Source organism: Olea europaea, unplaced genomic scaffold (assembly GCF_002742605.1).
Source record: "Olea europaea var. sylvestris unplaced genomic scaffold, O_europaea_v1 scaffold2368, whole genome shotgun sequence".
NCBI lineage: Eukaryota > Viridiplantae > Streptophyta > Magnoliopsida > Lamiales > Oleaceae > Olea > Olea europaea.
The window spans coordinates 23,318-39,778 of NW_019241816.1; the positions used below are offsets into that span (position 1 = coordinate 23,318).

The 16,461-nt window shown below is 36.9% G+C and overlaps 2 protein-coding genes across 2 annotated transcripts; one reads left to right on the forward strand and one right to left on the reverse strand.

Moving 5' to 3' along the window:
* Positions 1 to 1,336: 1,336 nt before the first annotated feature.
* On the forward strand, positions 1,337 to 12,016 carry LOC111381765 (NF-X1-type zinc finger protein NFXL2). The gene is made up of 13 exons (XM_023005589.1): positions 1,337 to 2,532; positions 2,642 to 2,755; positions 2,843 to 2,898; positions 2,985 to 3,051; positions 5,132 to 5,224; positions 5,591 to 5,676; positions 5,765 to 5,927; positions 6,110 to 6,283; positions 6,596 to 6,786; positions 8,112 to 8,193; positions 9,366 to 9,572; positions 11,354 to 11,443; positions 11,521 to 12,016. Exons 1-13 carry the CDS (start codon positions 1,405 to 1,407, stop codon positions 11,677 to 11,679), a joined length of 2,610 nt encoding a protein of 869 aa, XP_022861357.1. The 5' UTR covers positions 1,337 to 1,404; the 3' UTR covers positions 11,680 to 12,016.
* A 420-nt stretch (positions 12,017 to 12,436) lies between these two features.
* LOC111381762 (putative serine/threonine-protein kinase-like protein CCR3) lies at positions 12,437 to 15,060 on the reverse strand. Its single transcript, XM_023005586.1, has one exon. The coding sequence runs from the start codon at positions 14,967 to 14,969 to the stop codon at positions 12,606 to 12,608; it is 2,364 nt and encodes a 787-aa protein (XP_022861354.1). The 5' UTR covers positions 14,970 to 15,060; the 3' UTR covers positions 12,437 to 12,605.
* Positions 15,061 to 16,461: the final 1,401 nt, after the last annotated feature.

Consider the following 16,461-nt stretch of genomic DNA (forward strand, 5'->3'; position numbering starts at 1 on the left):
CAATTACTAGTTCGAGTTATGTTATTATTCTTTTGATTTTTTGTATATGCATGACATCTTATCTTTGGACTCGTACTAAAAAAATTATGAAAAATCTGTCTTCATGCAATTCACAATGATGTCCTTGTTTTAATGGAATAATACATATTCTTTAGGGAACATTTCAGCAGCGGTCCTAATCTTTTGATTTTTTGTAGATTTTATCCTAACCTTCATTTGTACCAGCAAAAGGTCACTAATCTTTCATAAATATGCACTTGGGGTCCATCTGAACAGACCTGTCCAAAATAACGTCAGTTGACCAGGACAATTCCTCGAACTATATGGCTACTGCGGCGGTTATTGAATGTTGATACCTTTTTGGTTTGTGTTAAATGCATTTAACTTGTTTTTAACCCATTTAGAACCTTTCAGTTATCGAAATTAAACCATCTAATTTTTTGCATCTAATGAACTATTTTTATTTGTTAGACTCGCAACTCTTTCAATCCTTTTAATACAATGTCTATTTGACTCTAAAACAATAGTCATTCAATAGCCAAAAATATTTAATATGAAATATTTAAGTTCATCATATTAAATTTAAATCCCTTTATTTTATAATTTTTAGGTAGACGTAGAATCTTAATTCTCGAAGAAATAAGAATTTGAATAGCTGGTTTAATTTTTTTTAACAAAAAATTCCAATATATGTGTTCTTTCTATTTTTCAAGTGTTCCACCTGCGGGGTCTGGATGTGGCCATATAGAAGCCTTCATATACCAATTCCATTCAAGAATCCCAAATAAATCAAGCTTTAACTAAGGTTTTGTTGATTTTTTATTTTTTATTTTTATTTTTTTGTCCCTAATGGCTTCTGAAAAATTTGAAGTCGTGCCATCCCAAAAAATTCCCAACGGGCTCATGCAATTTTAGCTCCTTTCGACAATCATTAAAATGAGTCTTTCGGTCAAAATAATAATAATAATAATAATTAAATAAAAAAAAAAGAGAGCCGTGAGATAGTGATTTGTTGAAGAAGGTACAATTAAAAAGTAAAAATAGAATTTAAATTTACATGCAAAGTGTTTGAGCCCTATTTGATGGATATTATTATGTAAAAATAATGTTTTGAATAGTGATTTTTTAAAAATTGTGGTTAAAAAAGTATGATTTTTTTTTTTTGAATTTTGTGAAGAATATTTTATTGCAAGAATATAAGTTAAAAAATAAGTATGAAAAAGAAATTATTTTGTTTTAAAAGAGGGTCAAATAAAAGTTTATTGTGATATAAATTCAAGAGAAAAAGAATTTTATTTTAATGAAATGATTGTGAGATAAGTGCGGACTATTTATTTCTTCGGATGAACTCAAAAGCCGAAAGCACCCTCAGCCACCGCTGACTGTACCACCGAATTTTTCGAAATGTCCACCTCAATGGTCGCCACTCTCCCTCTGCCCCAATCTCCACCACTCTCCTCGGACTCCGATAATGACTCCCCAACCCGCGACCACCACCATGTGGATCACTCCTCCTCCATCTTCCAATCGTACCTCTCTCATTCCTCTACAGTTTCCACCTCTCAGCACGACCTCATCAAAATTCAATCTTTCTTAATCTCCTCCCGCTCCGGTGCTCTCTCCTGCCTCATCTGTCTCGAACGCATCAAGCCCACTGATCCCACCTGGTCCTGTACCTCCCGTTGCTTTGCCCTCTTCCACCTCCTCTGCATCCAATCCTGGGCGCACCAATCCACCACCCTCGCTACCTTACGCGCCACCTCACGTGCTGCAATTCCGGATGAGAACTCCATTGTCTGGCCCTGCCCAAAGTGCCGTGTCGAGTACCTCAAATCACAAACCCCCAAGAACTACTATTGTTTTTGTGGGAAACTTGAGGATCCGCCTCGTGATCCATGGATTTTACCCCATTCCTGTGGGGAAATATGTGGTCAGGCTTTAAGAAACAATTGTGGGCATTTTTGCTTGCTCTTGTGTCACCCAGGGGCTTGCCCCTCTTGCCCAAAATTAGTCAAGACGAAGTGCTTTTGCGGGAAGCTGGAGGATGTGAAGAGATGCGGATTTAAGAATTTTTCATGTAATGGCGTGTGCAGGAAATTTCTGGAGTGTGGGGTTCATAGGTGTGGAGAAATTTGCCATGAAGGGGATTGCCCGCCGTGCAGAGAGAAGGGTGTTTATAGGTGCCAATGTGGGAGGGTGAAGATGGAGAGACAGTGTTGTGAGAGGCATTTTAGGTGCGAAAACGCGTGCGATAAAATCTTGGGGTGCGGGAAACATGGCTGCGAAAGGGGATGTCATGAGGGAGAGTGTGGGGAGTGCCCGTTTCAAGGGAAGAGGACTTGTCCTTGTGGCAATCGAATATATGAGGGGATGGCATGTGATGTGACTGTGCCACTTTGTGGGGCAACTTGTAATAAGATGCTGAGCTGCGGGTTCCATAGGTGTCCTGAAAGGTGCCATCATGGACCCTGCATTGAGACTTGTAGGATTGTCGTTATGAAGTCGTGTAGGTGTGGAAGCTTGAAAAAACAGGTATGACCTAGAAATTCTAGTTAAGCCATTGATTTCGGTTCTCTCACGCCTCTCAGTATTTTTCTATAACGTGATCAATATTGGAAATGGTTAACTACATTTAGAATAGGTTCCTTGTTATCAAGACTTAACCTGCGAGAGGAAGTGCCAGAAAATGAGAGATTGTGGACGACATGCATGTAAGCGTCGCTGCTGTAATGGGGAGTGCCCACCTTGCTCAGAGGTTTGTGACGCTGTCATCTTTATGTTCCAAAAGTTTTTGAAATAATAGCTGATGTCTTAATAGTGTTTTGTTGCTTTGGAGATGCAGATTTGTGACCGGAAGCTCAGATGTAGGAACCATAAATGCCCTGCTCCATGTCATAGGTAAATTCAATTGTGATTAGTTCTGTGTAATGCTTAGAACAGAGTTTCCTAGGTGAACTATTTCAAAATTCGTCTTTTTCTTGTAGAGGTGCTTGTGCTCCTTGCCCATTGATGGTCTCTATCTCATGTTCATGCGGGACGACACACTTTGAGGTGAGCATTTGTGTACTGGAAATTGAGCTAATACTGTTTGTGCTATTGATTAGAAAGTGGGTTTTCAGCTTTACTTATCATTGGTCCTGTGATAGTATTGCCTTGTTATATAGCATATAGTAGTTTTTAATTTTTTTTTATTTTGTTTTATGTTTAGAGAAATGCCTTGCCAAAATTTTCGAGTGCTTAAGTTGTAAAGGGATAAAATGAAAACAAAAATAAAGAAGATCTCATTAGCTTGGTCCAACTAGGTGGACTGGACAGGGGAAATAGCCAGGCGTTCACCCCTTTGGGCTTCAAAGCAATCCCTTCATTACCCTGCAAAAGCCGATAATAAAAGGCTATTCGTCCTATGAATGAAGTATTATTCTCCCAGAAAAATAGTTTATCCCCCTCCCGCCCCTCTGTATGTCGCTTCATTTTTTATAAAGCTCAGTGTTGGATAACTACAAAATTGCATCACTAATTTCTCAGAGGCAATTTCTAATACATGATATGTGAAGAACTTCGGCAGATCTTTTATGTCAGTGTTTTTTAAAGCTCTCAATACTGTAAATGATTTGTAGGATCAGATTTGCATACCATTGTTCTAGCATTGGAAGATATTTACACATTTGAGCCTGTGGCACCCACGGGTCAACTTTGGGCTATACTGTTAGTATGATAAGGCCTCCGTTGTTGGGCTAAGTTAACAAGACTAAGAGAGAGTACGTAGCTTTTGATTATAACTAGAAGGAAAAGAGAAAAAGAAGTGTTTAATAATTTTGTGCTGAATTTGATTGTTCAATTACATATTTATATACTATTGGATGGGTGCCAACCAAAGTCTTAGCTCCTTTTGCTATAGAAAATAATTTGATTTATGTTTATTATCTTTGTTAAGAGTTTCACAGATATTCTTTCACATGCTTATATTTCAATCCAAACTATAGACAAAATTTGATCTCACGTTAAATTCTCAAGTTCAAGCCTTGCTCCAGCAGCATACTGCAGATTTTAAGCTGTTGGAGTTAGTGTTGTATAACATAATACCTACTATCGGGCTATCTCCTTTTCCTTTTTAAAATTTTTAATGCAAAAGTCCCTATTGATATCTTCACATTGGTTGTAAGATTTTATGTACTTTGAAATCCCCCACAGTGAATGTAAACCTTGGAAGACACTTCCAAAACCGTTCATTACTTGGTACTTCTTGAGGTAGCAGTTTCCTAATTGGGAGACACAGCTTTAAACTTGGGGATTATTATCATATGCTATTCCACATTGGATTCGAAAAATAATACTATGTTTTGTAAGCATGAACAGTGTATTCCATAAAAACTAGCTCTAGGTATGCCTTTTGGCTGCTTTTAAGCTATGCTGCTATTGCAATGTGGCATCTTTGTTTAGGTCCTGAAAATGTTTTTGATGCAAGATATTATGGAAGAATTGTAGGAGAAGGGGAAAGGGAAGAGAAGAAGAGAAATGAGGGGGAAAAGAGAGAAGAAGAGGGAGAGAACAGAGAGAAATAGGGGAAGAATTTCAATTTATTTTATATGTCAAAGTTGTCTCCATTACATTCACCAAAATTGATGCAGGGTGCAATAGGAGAATTACAGGCGAAAGGGAAAGGGGAGAAGAGGAGAAAGGAGGGAGAAATAGAAGAGGAGGGGAATGTAGAAGGAGGGAGATAGAAAGGGGAGAAGAACCAGACAGATGGAGGAGAAGTTGGGGAGAAAATATCAATCTTTATTTCATGTTCAAAGCTTGTCTCCATTACATCGCATAAGCCCCCTTTATATAGGGTGAAAACTAATCTTAATTGAAGTAGGAATATACTAAAATCAGTCTTTAATTATGTTTCCTGACTTAAATATCAAAATTGGAAACTAAATGTAAAAATATCCTTCCAATATTCCATCAGTTTGTATTCCATCAGTTTCTGCAGATTCTTTCAATTTAGACGACTGATCCATAAATTGTTATATGGGAAATCTGAAGTAACAGTTATATTTCAAACAATTGAAAACAAATTTCCTTTAGGGTTAGATTGCAGCACTCGTTCCACAAGTTACAACTAATTTCTTTACTTTTTTATCAGGTTCCTTGCGGCACAGAGGCTGAGCAAAAACCTCCAAAGTGTCCCAAACCATGTCGTATACCTCGTTTATGCAGGCATGCATCCAGTGGCAAGGTAGTATTGGTGGTTACTTGTCTTATTCTACTATCCTCTGTTAATTTTGACGTGTGTTTGGTATGTAGCATTAGACCATACTGGACACTACGAATAAAGGGATTTTAGTTTCATTTTCTTCCTTAATTCTGTCACTATTGTCTAATTCACCTTACAAGACATACTAGTATTAATAAATGAATATACTTAAAGGTAATTATTGGGTTTGTGCTTTATTTTGCTTTTAATTTCTGTTGCTTATATATTAATGTCTTCATATTTGAATGCTTTGGCCCCTCTTTGAACAACTATATCTATTTTTTCAAGGACTTTTGAGTTTAAATTATAAACTATTCCTGCCGTAATTCATGTTAAATGGTTTTCCAGCCTCATAAATGCCATTATGGAGCTTGCCCTCCGTGTCGGCTAATTTGCGATGAAGAATACCCATGCAGACACAAGTGCAAATTAAGGTTTGCTTTTTTATCAAATACTAGTATTTTATCTAATATTTTCCTGAAGGTGCAATACCTTGTAAATTAACAATTTTTATATATGTAGGTGTCATGGACCAATACCTCCTCCTATTCCTGAATTTACATTGAAACCCAAGAAAAAGAAGTCAAACTATCAGACTGAACTTACTCCTGGCGTTCCTTGTCCTCCTTGCTCAGAACTTGTGTTGAGATCCTGTGTTGGTCATCACATAGGTGCAGAGAGGATGGTTAGTATTAGAGTTTCTTAAAGCTGTAAATAAGACAATTTTTCATCTGCATTCTGCTGTATATTCACGTCTTCTTTTTCTATCTTATTTTCTTTCCTTATTTTGCGGGAGATGCTTTTTGGGCTTCCAGTTCATGTGTATTTGGCGTTAATGACTTTCTAATTCTCTTAATCTTCCTCCAGATTGTCTGTTCAAATAGAGCAGAATTTTCTTGTGAGAACTTGTGTGGAAATCCTCTGCCTTGTGGAAATCATTATTGCACTTACGTATGCCATGCCTTAGCACATCATATATCAAAATCAGATGGAATTAGTAGAGGCGAGTCCTGTGAAAAGTGCACTCTTCCTTGTGAAAAGGTGAAAACTTTGTGTTGTGAGCTTGTTATCATGCTGATTACTGAAGAAAATCTTACTTTAATTTTTTCTTGCTCAGAAGTAACTACATACATCAATCTTATTGTTGAGGAATGCACTACAACTTTCAATAATATTTTATGTATATCACATATGGAAGTTTTATTGAGGGCATTGTGTACTAACACAACAATCTTAGTTTTCTAGGGCATCCACAATAATCAACATAGTTATGTATCTGATTCATCTGGAAGTTCTATTTTCTGGCATTTTATTCTGAATTTACGGCATTCTCTTTCTGTGGTCTGCATTCAGGAGAGACATCCTACATGTCCGCATCCTTGCCCCCTGCCATGTCATCAAGGAGAATGCCCTCCTTGTAAAGCACTGATTAAGCGTTCATGTCACTGCGGAGCCATGGTGCATGTTTTTGAGTGTAAATATTTTAATTCCATGTCAAAAGAAGAGCAAATTGCCGTTCGTTCATGCAGAGGTCCTTGTCATAGGTAATAGATTTTTACTGTCTAGAATTTTCTCAAAGATATGAAAGTATACGAGAAATGGTAACCTGTACAAAGAAAGAGGCTAGTCTTCTGAGTAACTCTGTTATGATTCGTTTTCTCACTTTCTTCGCCAGAGCCGCTTGTGTTCCTTCACCCTGCCATGTAGGGAAATTAAATAAAGCTATTGTCTATCACCCTACCTTCTCCCAATGATGGAAAAGAATCCTACAGAAAGAAGAACATGTAGTTGGGAAACAAAACCTCAATGGGATCCTTATCTGAGTATTTTGATCATATGGATTCTAAAATACGTGACAAGTTGATGATTTTTGATATGCAGGCCAACTTGCTTAAGAAGGCTAAGATCACATGTTATGTAATAGGCTCTTTTAAGTTTTAATTGTACAGATAATGCAGGGCTAATTACAGCAGTCTTAGCCAGTGTAGATGGCCTGTGAAGAGATTTATGTGTAAAAACTATTCTACTGATGAATGCAATGATGTTCTGTTGGAGATTAAGCTTCTCTGGGCAAAGGGAACTGTTCATTTTTTCTGACATCTTTCTAATAAATATGCAGGGAAAGGGTGCACAATCATTTTTTATTTGGGGTAGGGGTGGGGGTGGAGGGTGAATGTATTTGAAGTAGGACCAATGATCATAGAAGATATATGATTTCAATTGAAAAATTAAGCAAGAATTCTTTTAAGACAATTAGAAAATTATATATATATATATATATAAAACAAGGATTTATTCAGTTTCTGATCTTGAAAATAAATCAAGGGGAGAGAGAGGTCTGCATTGTGAAGCACTTTTATACTGCATTTCTTACTATCATACAAATTGTTGATATGTAGAACAAAATTTCTCCACATCTGCAGTAAATGATGTGATGAAAGGATATATAGTTTTTGGAAGAAAGAAGCCAAAAGAGTAGTGTATGAACTAAATGCTTATTGCTATAATGCTATTTAACCCTGGGACCGTTGTTTTTTTTAGTTCTAAAATTAGATGGGAGCTGTGCCGTATTGTTCCATAAAACACTCAGATTTTTCATTTTCCACCTCGAGTTAAACATCAGCTGTCATATTTTTTGCCCTTTTTCCCCTTAAATTAGTTTATTTAGCACCTGTGTACTGGGGAGGGGGTTAGATTCTATGTTCGAGTCAGATCTCATTCTGTCGTGGCAACATGTTAGGCATCTATAATTTTATTTATGTATATGCAGACAATCCAAGTCGTTTTCTCATTCCTGTTTGTGTATGAGTGTTGCTTTTTGATATCTGTTGTTAAATCTATATAGTTATTTATTATCTTGGATTTTCAGAAAGTTGCCAAACTGTAAACATTTATGCCCAGAGACGTGTCATCCCGGTCCATGTCCATCACCTGACAAGTGCTTTAAAAAGGTAACCCTATATGTTCTTACTACCTGTTTGTTTATCCACTTAATCTATAAGCTTAAACTATTACACTGGGCCATATGTATGTCATTTAAATATTGTTTTCAACACGTCCCTCACTCATAACATGTTTGGCCAAGCTTATAATTTTTGCAAGTAACCTTCTTTGCCAAAATACTTTACCTTTTTATTATTTTTATTTTTATTTTATCTTTTAACAATTAACTAAATATGTTGTTAATGTGGTTCAATTTTTGGCATTTACATACACTCAAAAACATGATTTTCAGCTGTTCCAAATTTCTATGTTGAACAATGTTTGGTAGCTATAGCTTTTCACAGGAAAAGATAACTTTAGACCAGAACTGGTTCTATTTTTAATTAACGCAGCGACAGAGTGTATTTGGATGAGTTTTGAGAAGTCAAATATTGTGGGTCCATTCAATTTCTCGTAATTTGTATTACCAAAAAATAAATATTGGAATATGAATTACATGGATAATGGATTTCATGTCTTCAGCTATTTTTATCAATGAACAGATTTTATAAGCCAAACTAACCAATCTATAGATTTTGTTCGATGCCTCTAGACAAACCGCTAGAGTTGTAAGCTCTTGAAAATCTGGTTTTACATTTCCTGTGCTAATTTGAGTTAGAGATCATAATCGTATTCCCTGTTTTAGTTTGTTGCTTCTGAAAATCATTTTTGCTATGGTAATTTTCAAGTGTTCAGTTGAGATAACCATAATTGGTTACTAAATGATGTGTTTTTGGACACATCAGTATTTCTCTTTATAAATTGATTTATAAATTTGCAAAAGAAGGCTTAGTCAATACATGGATAAATACATGTGTTCTTGTGTTTGTGGGTGTAATGATGATAGACATTTTTCGTTCACGCATCTACTCAAACCAGTGGAGTTGTAAGCTCTTTAAAATCTTGTTTTACATTTCTTGGGGTAATTTGAGTTAGAGACCATAATGGTATTCCCAGTTCTAGTTTGTTGCTTCAGAAAATCATTTTTGCTATGGTAATTTTCAAGTATTCAGTTGAGATAACCATACTGGCTACTAAATGATGTGTTTTTTGACCCATTGGTATTTCTCTTTATAAATTTGCCAAATGAAGGCTTAGTCAATACATGGATAAATACATGTATACTTTACTCTTGCTGAAGGTCACTGTTCGCTGTGGATGCCAAACCTTAAAAAGGGAGTGGCTATGTGAGGATGTGCAATCAGCATATCTCCAAGCTGGCTGTGATCCCAAAGATATATCTAGGAATCAGTATGGATTTGGACTTCTTCCTTGTGATTCTGATTGCAAGAGTAAAGTGAAGGTTTCTGATGCAGAGTTACAGCTTCGTAAATCAAAGTTGGTGGAGGTAATGACTACTTTTTTCTTCGAATCAGTGGTATCTAATCAATTTTGTATAGATAAAATATGCAAGCCCTTGGACCTCGAATTATCTTTACGGAAACAAGCTGACCCCACCCACTAATTCTGAAGATGTTTAAGATAAAGTAAAGCCATAGAGTACTGCAGTTTTCTTTTGCATTTAACTATCCAATTGATTTGAAGGGGAGCCCCTTCTTCTTAGTTTGGTCTTACTGGAGTTTCTTTCGTATTATCTTGTTAATTAGTTTGGTCGTACTGGAGTTTCTTTCGTATTGTCTTGTTAATTTTATAATCACATTTTGTTTCTTGTGAATTTGTTTGTCTTTATAGCTAAACCATCGAGTGTGTTCAGCTTTCCTGGACATGGTGGGGTGAAATACTATTGGGTTTAAAATTGTTAAAAATTAAATTTTGAGTATTTGTTCTTACTCAGTTTATTGGATTTTTAAAATTGATGTTATGCATCCTACTTCATGGAGAACATGTTCCAAACTGTTTTTGTAGTATTTATGCTAGAATAATGCTATTTAGCACCAGTGGTGCTAGTGCACCAGTCTAGATGGCTACACCATATAGGTTCAATTAAACGAGTCATGTAACTTTACAGTTAAATGAATTTTTATCATTTAATGCTATATAATTGCCACCTAGATTTGTGCTTAATATCAGTGAACCTTGTCTGATGTCTTCCTGGTGTCTTCTTCCTCAATTTTTTTTTCTGACTAACATTTTTTTCCTCGTCCAATTAAGTGGTATCTGCTTATAGAATATCTCAACATAGTGTCCACTATAAAATGAAAGTCATTCTCATAATAGTTCTTTTTAAGCTATCCTCGTTAAAATAATCTTGCAATTTTAAAATCCAAGTTAATTGGGCCAACTTATTTTCCTTTTTACTAACTTCTGGTGGTGCATATAAGGTCCCATCCTTACAATTCACTGTGTGCCGTATCAAGAATTTGAGTGGTAGTATGAAAAATGTTTTCTCAAGTCTACCCTAGAAAAGTATTCTTATGTCTACCCTACAGCATTTATGCCAATTGGAACTAAGACATTCAATTTGAGCTGGAATTAGAGCTAGTTTTTTTTGTTGCACTTCCACCTATCAAGAGGCAAGAGCTGAGAATGCACTCCCTCTGAAGCATAATGCCTATCATTGAGGCAATTCTGGAGTATAGAGGACAGAAACTCGAGTGTGGTAGACTGAAATAAGGCCTCTGAAGTACAAGGTTTTTCCATTGTTGGTGCTTAATAATTGAAGTTCTAACCGTTAATTTTAGAAATTATTGGTGACATGGCTTGGAGTTTCAGGACTACTGTTTATAGCTGTTGCAGAAAAAATAATGGATGTATTGCCGAGCTTGCTTCTTCCTTTTTTTTTTTCCCCCTTTTTTTCAATTAAATTGGCATTTGCCCTGTTTGGGCCCCATTTTTCCTAAAAAATGTATTTTTTTTAGAACTTATTTTTAACCGCACATTCTTTCCTAAAATAATGTAAACACTTCATTTTCTTTAACCACACATAAAATCACCATTTCAAAATACATTTTTCCTCAAAATCTTATTTTGATGGAGTCCAAACAGGGGCATATGATTTGTTGTACGGATACATCAAAACATCCTTACCTACCGAATTCAGTGAAGTTGCTAATGCCAGTTATGCATTTGTGTTTGTCTTGCATATTTCAGTGTGTTGTAACTTTATCATGATGCAATTCTCAGCTCATGCTTAATCTTACTCCAATTTTCTTTTCTATGTAATGGAAGGAAAAGGAGCCTGATACTGAAAACAACGTGACAAAACGTAGAAGAAGAAGACAACGGGTGCAGGAAGACAAGAATATATCTACACTGCAGGTTTGTGCTATATTCGAAAGTCGAAGTCACAGATAGCTCTTAAATATTTTTCTCATCTAACAATTGATTCTGAACAGAAAATCGTTTCTGCCATTCGGAGGATTCTTTTGCTTCTTATCATTGCTGTTATTATAACTACATTGGCATATTTTGGCTATAAAGGCCTCATGTGGCTCTCAGATTGGATGAACGAAGTTGAGACGCATCAAAGAAGAAGAAGATATCCAGCAATATAGTACAATCGATCTCCATAAATATTTGATCAAACTCGGACAATGGATGGGATGTTAGTTTAAACTGTGTAGCAACTAGCAATTGGGTTCGTGCAATTCCTTTAAAAAAATATATATTATCTACTTCTAGTTTTCAGGTTAAGCTGCTGACGTGAAAGGGTATCTCAAAATTTTCAGTTGTCCTTTAACTGCTTGGGAGGGGTGGCTCACCTCCCCTCACCGGCCACCAATAAATCCACCACCTCGTAACCCCTTTGGCCTTTTTCTACATTTATTATCCATAATTGTGCTAGTAAATTTTCCAGCGGTCATTTATTTTATATGAGAGGATTTAATTATATATTTATTTACCTGTTACACCGTTTTGTTAAATGTTAATAAATCAAGAATTGAAGTTCAAAACGGGCCCCTTCACGTGTCTACATGTTTGAATGTTCTAAACCGCCTTTATTCAGAAATTTCAAAGTCAATTTAGCCCAACACTCAAGTATGAATAAATATTTATATTATAATAACGTCACGGATTAGCTTGCTCTGACCATTTTTTGGTACAGATTAGACTTTCTTCCGACCACGTGGCCTCACCTCAGTCTACACCATATCTTTTGGCTCTTCTTAAGAAGCATCCCACCACCCACAACCCTAATTTGTCAAAATTTCACGAGTTGATGCGTCAATGCATCAAAAATTTAGTGGTGGATAATTAAACAGAAGTACAAGATGTTGACTAAGGCGAAGAAATTAAACTCATCTGCGCACATAAACGAAAGTAAAAAATTTCGTTCGTTAGCATTCTACAAAGAATCCTAAGTTACAACTCATGTTACTCTACAGTCACACTACAAATTATTCACAACATGAATTATACCTCAAAAAATAAAAAGAAAAAACAGAAAACATGAAGGGAAAGAATTGATTTTGTCTAAATTTCAATCTGAAACAATGGATATTGGGCCACTAGAAATGCTGCCATGGCTATCATCACATAGAGCAAATGCTCGCTCCAAATTAGAAACAATGTCTGTAATGCTAGGCCTATCTTTACCTTCTAAATGCACGCAATGCATAGCAGTGAACGCCACCAGTTCCACCGCCTCGGATTCGTTTATATCCGGCGGACCAACCCGAGGGTCCAATATTTTGGCCAATTCTCCGGCCATGATTGCTGGTACTGCATAGTTTACCACGCTTATTGGTTCACCCCCATTTTCACCCGTCTTGAATAATGCTCGCTTCCCTGTCAAAAGTTCGAGTAACACTACTCCAAGGCCATAAACATCGCTCTTTGCTGTCAATACATTTAGTCCGTAATACTCTGGATCAATGTAACCAACTGTCCCAGCCGCCTTCATTGGTCTATAATCACGAACATTTTCTGGTCCCATTAAGGATAAGCCAAAATCAGACACTCGTGCCGTCCAGTTTGCATCGAGCAATATGTTTGAGGACTTAATGTCGCGATGAATTATGGGCGGAACTGCATAATTATGTAGATACTCAATGCCACGAGCAGCGTCTAGTGAAATTTTGATCCTCATTTTCCAAGAATTCACTGCACTGCTACTCTTTTGTGCATTGTTCTTGTCATGTAAATGATCATAAAGAGCTCCATTCTTCATATACTCGTAAACTAAAAGCCTTTCATCCCTTTCTTCACAATAACCAACCAGCCTCACCAAGTGCTTGTGATGAAGCCGCGATAAGAATGCCAGTTCTGATTCAAACGCACTCTCCTTTTCTTGAAATTTCTTCGTCTTTGGACTCGTCTCACCTCTTTTGATGGCAACTTCGCGCCCATCAGGAAGTTTGCCTTTGTATACAACCCCAAAACTCCCAGCACCAATCTTGTTCTCTAAAGAGAAATTATTAGTGGCAGAAGCCAGGTCCGAAAACAAAAGCTCCTCTGCCCTGTCTGCATGTTTTGATGAAGTTCCACTCCTCTGGCGTCTCATGAGAATCGACCCCTGGCGCCGAAGAGTTGATGATCTCGAAGGTGGGCTACTATTAGACTGCGGAGCAGCATTAGCACCAGTAATAGTGGGCTGCACCGAGTTGTGAATTTTCTTCTTCCCAAAACAAACACCGGTCCACAAACAATAAATTACAGTACAAATCCCAGCAAAACCCCCAACTGATCCAACAATCGCAAACGCTAATAAACCCCTTCGGAGTCTCCTCGAAGGGGGAGGACTAGTAACTGGTGGTGATGATGGTGGTAAAATCGGCGGTGGAATTAAAATTGTATCGCAAGGCCTACAAATATGACCATTTCCAAAACAAAGTGTTTGAGATTCAGGATATATATTACATTCACAAGGAGTCTCCAAACATGGCCCCGGAAGAGACTTTTGCAAAGGAAGCTCAATCCCAGAAGAATAAGGCCAACCAGGACCCCAGCAAATCACTGAAAAATTGCTTGTTGTCAATCCACAAGTAAAATTCAATCCTGCAACGATAGACTCGAATGAAATCCCATCAGTATCATTACTCGAAAATTCACCGTTCCCGCCCCAACAAACAACCGTTCGGTTCAATCTTCTGATTGCGCAACAGTGATTCGACCCGAGGGCTAGCCCAATGTACTCGTATGATGAATTTGATGGCACATCCAACTGACCATTGTTATTATTTCCTTTGCAAATCACAAATCCTGAATTATCCATTCCACAGGCATGTCTTCCACCAACCTGAATATTCAACATTGAAAATTTTGAGAACGCCGATTGTATGGAGAGAGAAACACTGTCATCGCCCCAGCACAAAACTCGATTAGCGCCCTCAACAACTCCGCAAGAAAATCCCAACCCGGATGAAATTGCGCGAAATCTCAATGTCTCATTTGGGGTGGGAGAGGATGATATGTCATTTCCTCGCCAGCAAATGACGTTCTGCCCTGAACTGATGTTTGTTAGACCACAAATTTGAGTGTCACCAATTGTTAGACTAGTTAACGGAGCTGAATAATTGTTGTACAGCCTTTTCGAGTTGAAGGTGGTGTTCCAGCAGAGAAGACTGAACCCACCGGAGCGGGTGGCGCAGAGGGTGTCACGGCCGCCGGCGATGTAGTCGAAGGAGGTGTTAGGGATGATAGGTGGCAGCAGCTGACCGTTCTGCCAGCATTGAATTTGTTGGAGGGGTTGCTGGGCAATTATGGTGCAGATAGTGGTGGCAGAACCGTAAACAACGGCCACCGTGGAGGCGGAGCCACCAAGTGCATTGGCTGAGGGTGTCAGAGAAGATACGGCGAGGGCAGTGAGGAGAATTATGATGGCAGTGGTAAAGGGTGTCGTCATCTAAAGGGCGTCTTTCCGGAATTCATTTGTGGTCTACAGAGAGAAGGAGAAGAAACGGAGGGAGATATATTATAGTGTAGGTATATGACTATATCACTAAAAGCCTCGTTTATCAAAATATTGTTCCGAAGATGGAGCATTCTTTTAATAGGGTTGGCAAAATGGCTATTTTATATTTAAATTTTAAATCAGTTTTAAAAAATAAATATATAAATACTTAAATTAGGTTAGGAATCTAAACATGGAGCCATGGAGCTAACAACTATCTCTTGAACATGGGTTTAGGTTCGATTTCAATGGGAAAAAAATTTATTCTCGCGTAATTCATTTCAATTCTTATATCTCGAAAATTCCCTTTCCTCCCTACCTTGCTCGATTGCCATCTTTATGTTGAAACTAATATTATGAATATCATATTGAACAGTCTTGTTTGATCAAAATTTTTAAGAACAATTTCAAAATTGATCAAAGTATTACTTAAATCCTTTCTTACACCCATCAATGGACCGAACCGAGTCGATTTGGCTCATTAGCTTACGCTCAGCTAGTGGCAAGCTCTTGAGCACAAGGGCCGCACCGAACTCGCCCACAAACCCATGTACATAGCCTCTATTTGGGTTCCGTTAAAATTAGATTTTAGAGAAAATGTATTTTGAAATAGTGATTTTTGGAGAATGTACTGTAAAAAAGAAGAGAATCGTTTTGAGTTTGCATGTAATGTGTATATATATTGGAAATATGACCAAATAGTCACAAAAAATGTGACCATTTGGCCACATTTTTTTGAGGAGCCCACGAGCCAAGCTCATCCCTCGTTTGTTCGACTCGTCCAAATTTTTTTATGTTTGGCTCGCACTTCGAGTAATCCATGGGTTGAGTTTAGACCCCTGCTTGCTCCCAAACTAAGCTTAAATACTTTCTTACACTCAGACTAGGCGAAAAGTATATTAATGTTATTAGTGGTGTGTATATATCTTCAATTTAATAAAATCTTCTAGTATAAAGAAACGTAGAGAAGGTATAGAGAAAATTAAATAAATAAATTTTGCATCCCAATTTTCTCCTTTGAACGCAAGTCAAAAGGGCAATATTCTCATTCAAACAAAGAAGGATGATGTAAATACATTTATTATTATTTCCAATCCATCTCGGGAATGTGATTAACGTTGTTAATTTCTGTAATTAATTAAATATTAATTTGAATTTTCCACTTACAAATTCAAGACTAATATTGGGGAAGGAGATGAAAGACTAGACTATTCAAATAACATTAATTTATGGCTGCTAAAAGAGAAATATACAAATTTCATAGAAAATAAGAATGACCATTATTGGTTGGCATGTTAGTTTGGTCCTATTGTATTTAAATTGAAATTAAAAATAACAATAAAGTGTATTATTAGTATTATTATTACTTTGGATGGTTTCGGCGAAAATGAAGTAATGAAAAATAAAAGTAGAAATTGCTATCAAATATGAAAATAGAGGGAAA

Excerpts from the sequence above, each read along its gene's own strand:
- LOC111381765 (XM_023005589.1), top strand. The coding sequence starts at position 1,405 with ATGTCCACCTCAATGGTCGCCACTCTCCCTCTGCCCCAATCTCCACCA. Across the intron at positions 3,052-5,131 it reads GCGGGACGACACACTTTGAG|GTTCCTTGCGGCACAGAGGC; the intron begins GTGAGCATTTGT and ends CTTTTTTATCAG. Across the intron at positions 8,194-9,365 it reads CTGACAAGTGCTTTAAAAAG|GTCACTGTTCGCTGTGGATG; the intron begins GTAACCCTATAT and ends CTCTTGCTGAAG.
- LOC111381762 (XM_023005586.1), bottom strand. The coding sequence starts at position 14,969 with ATGACGACACCCTTTACCACTGCCATCATAATTCTCCTCACTGCCCTC.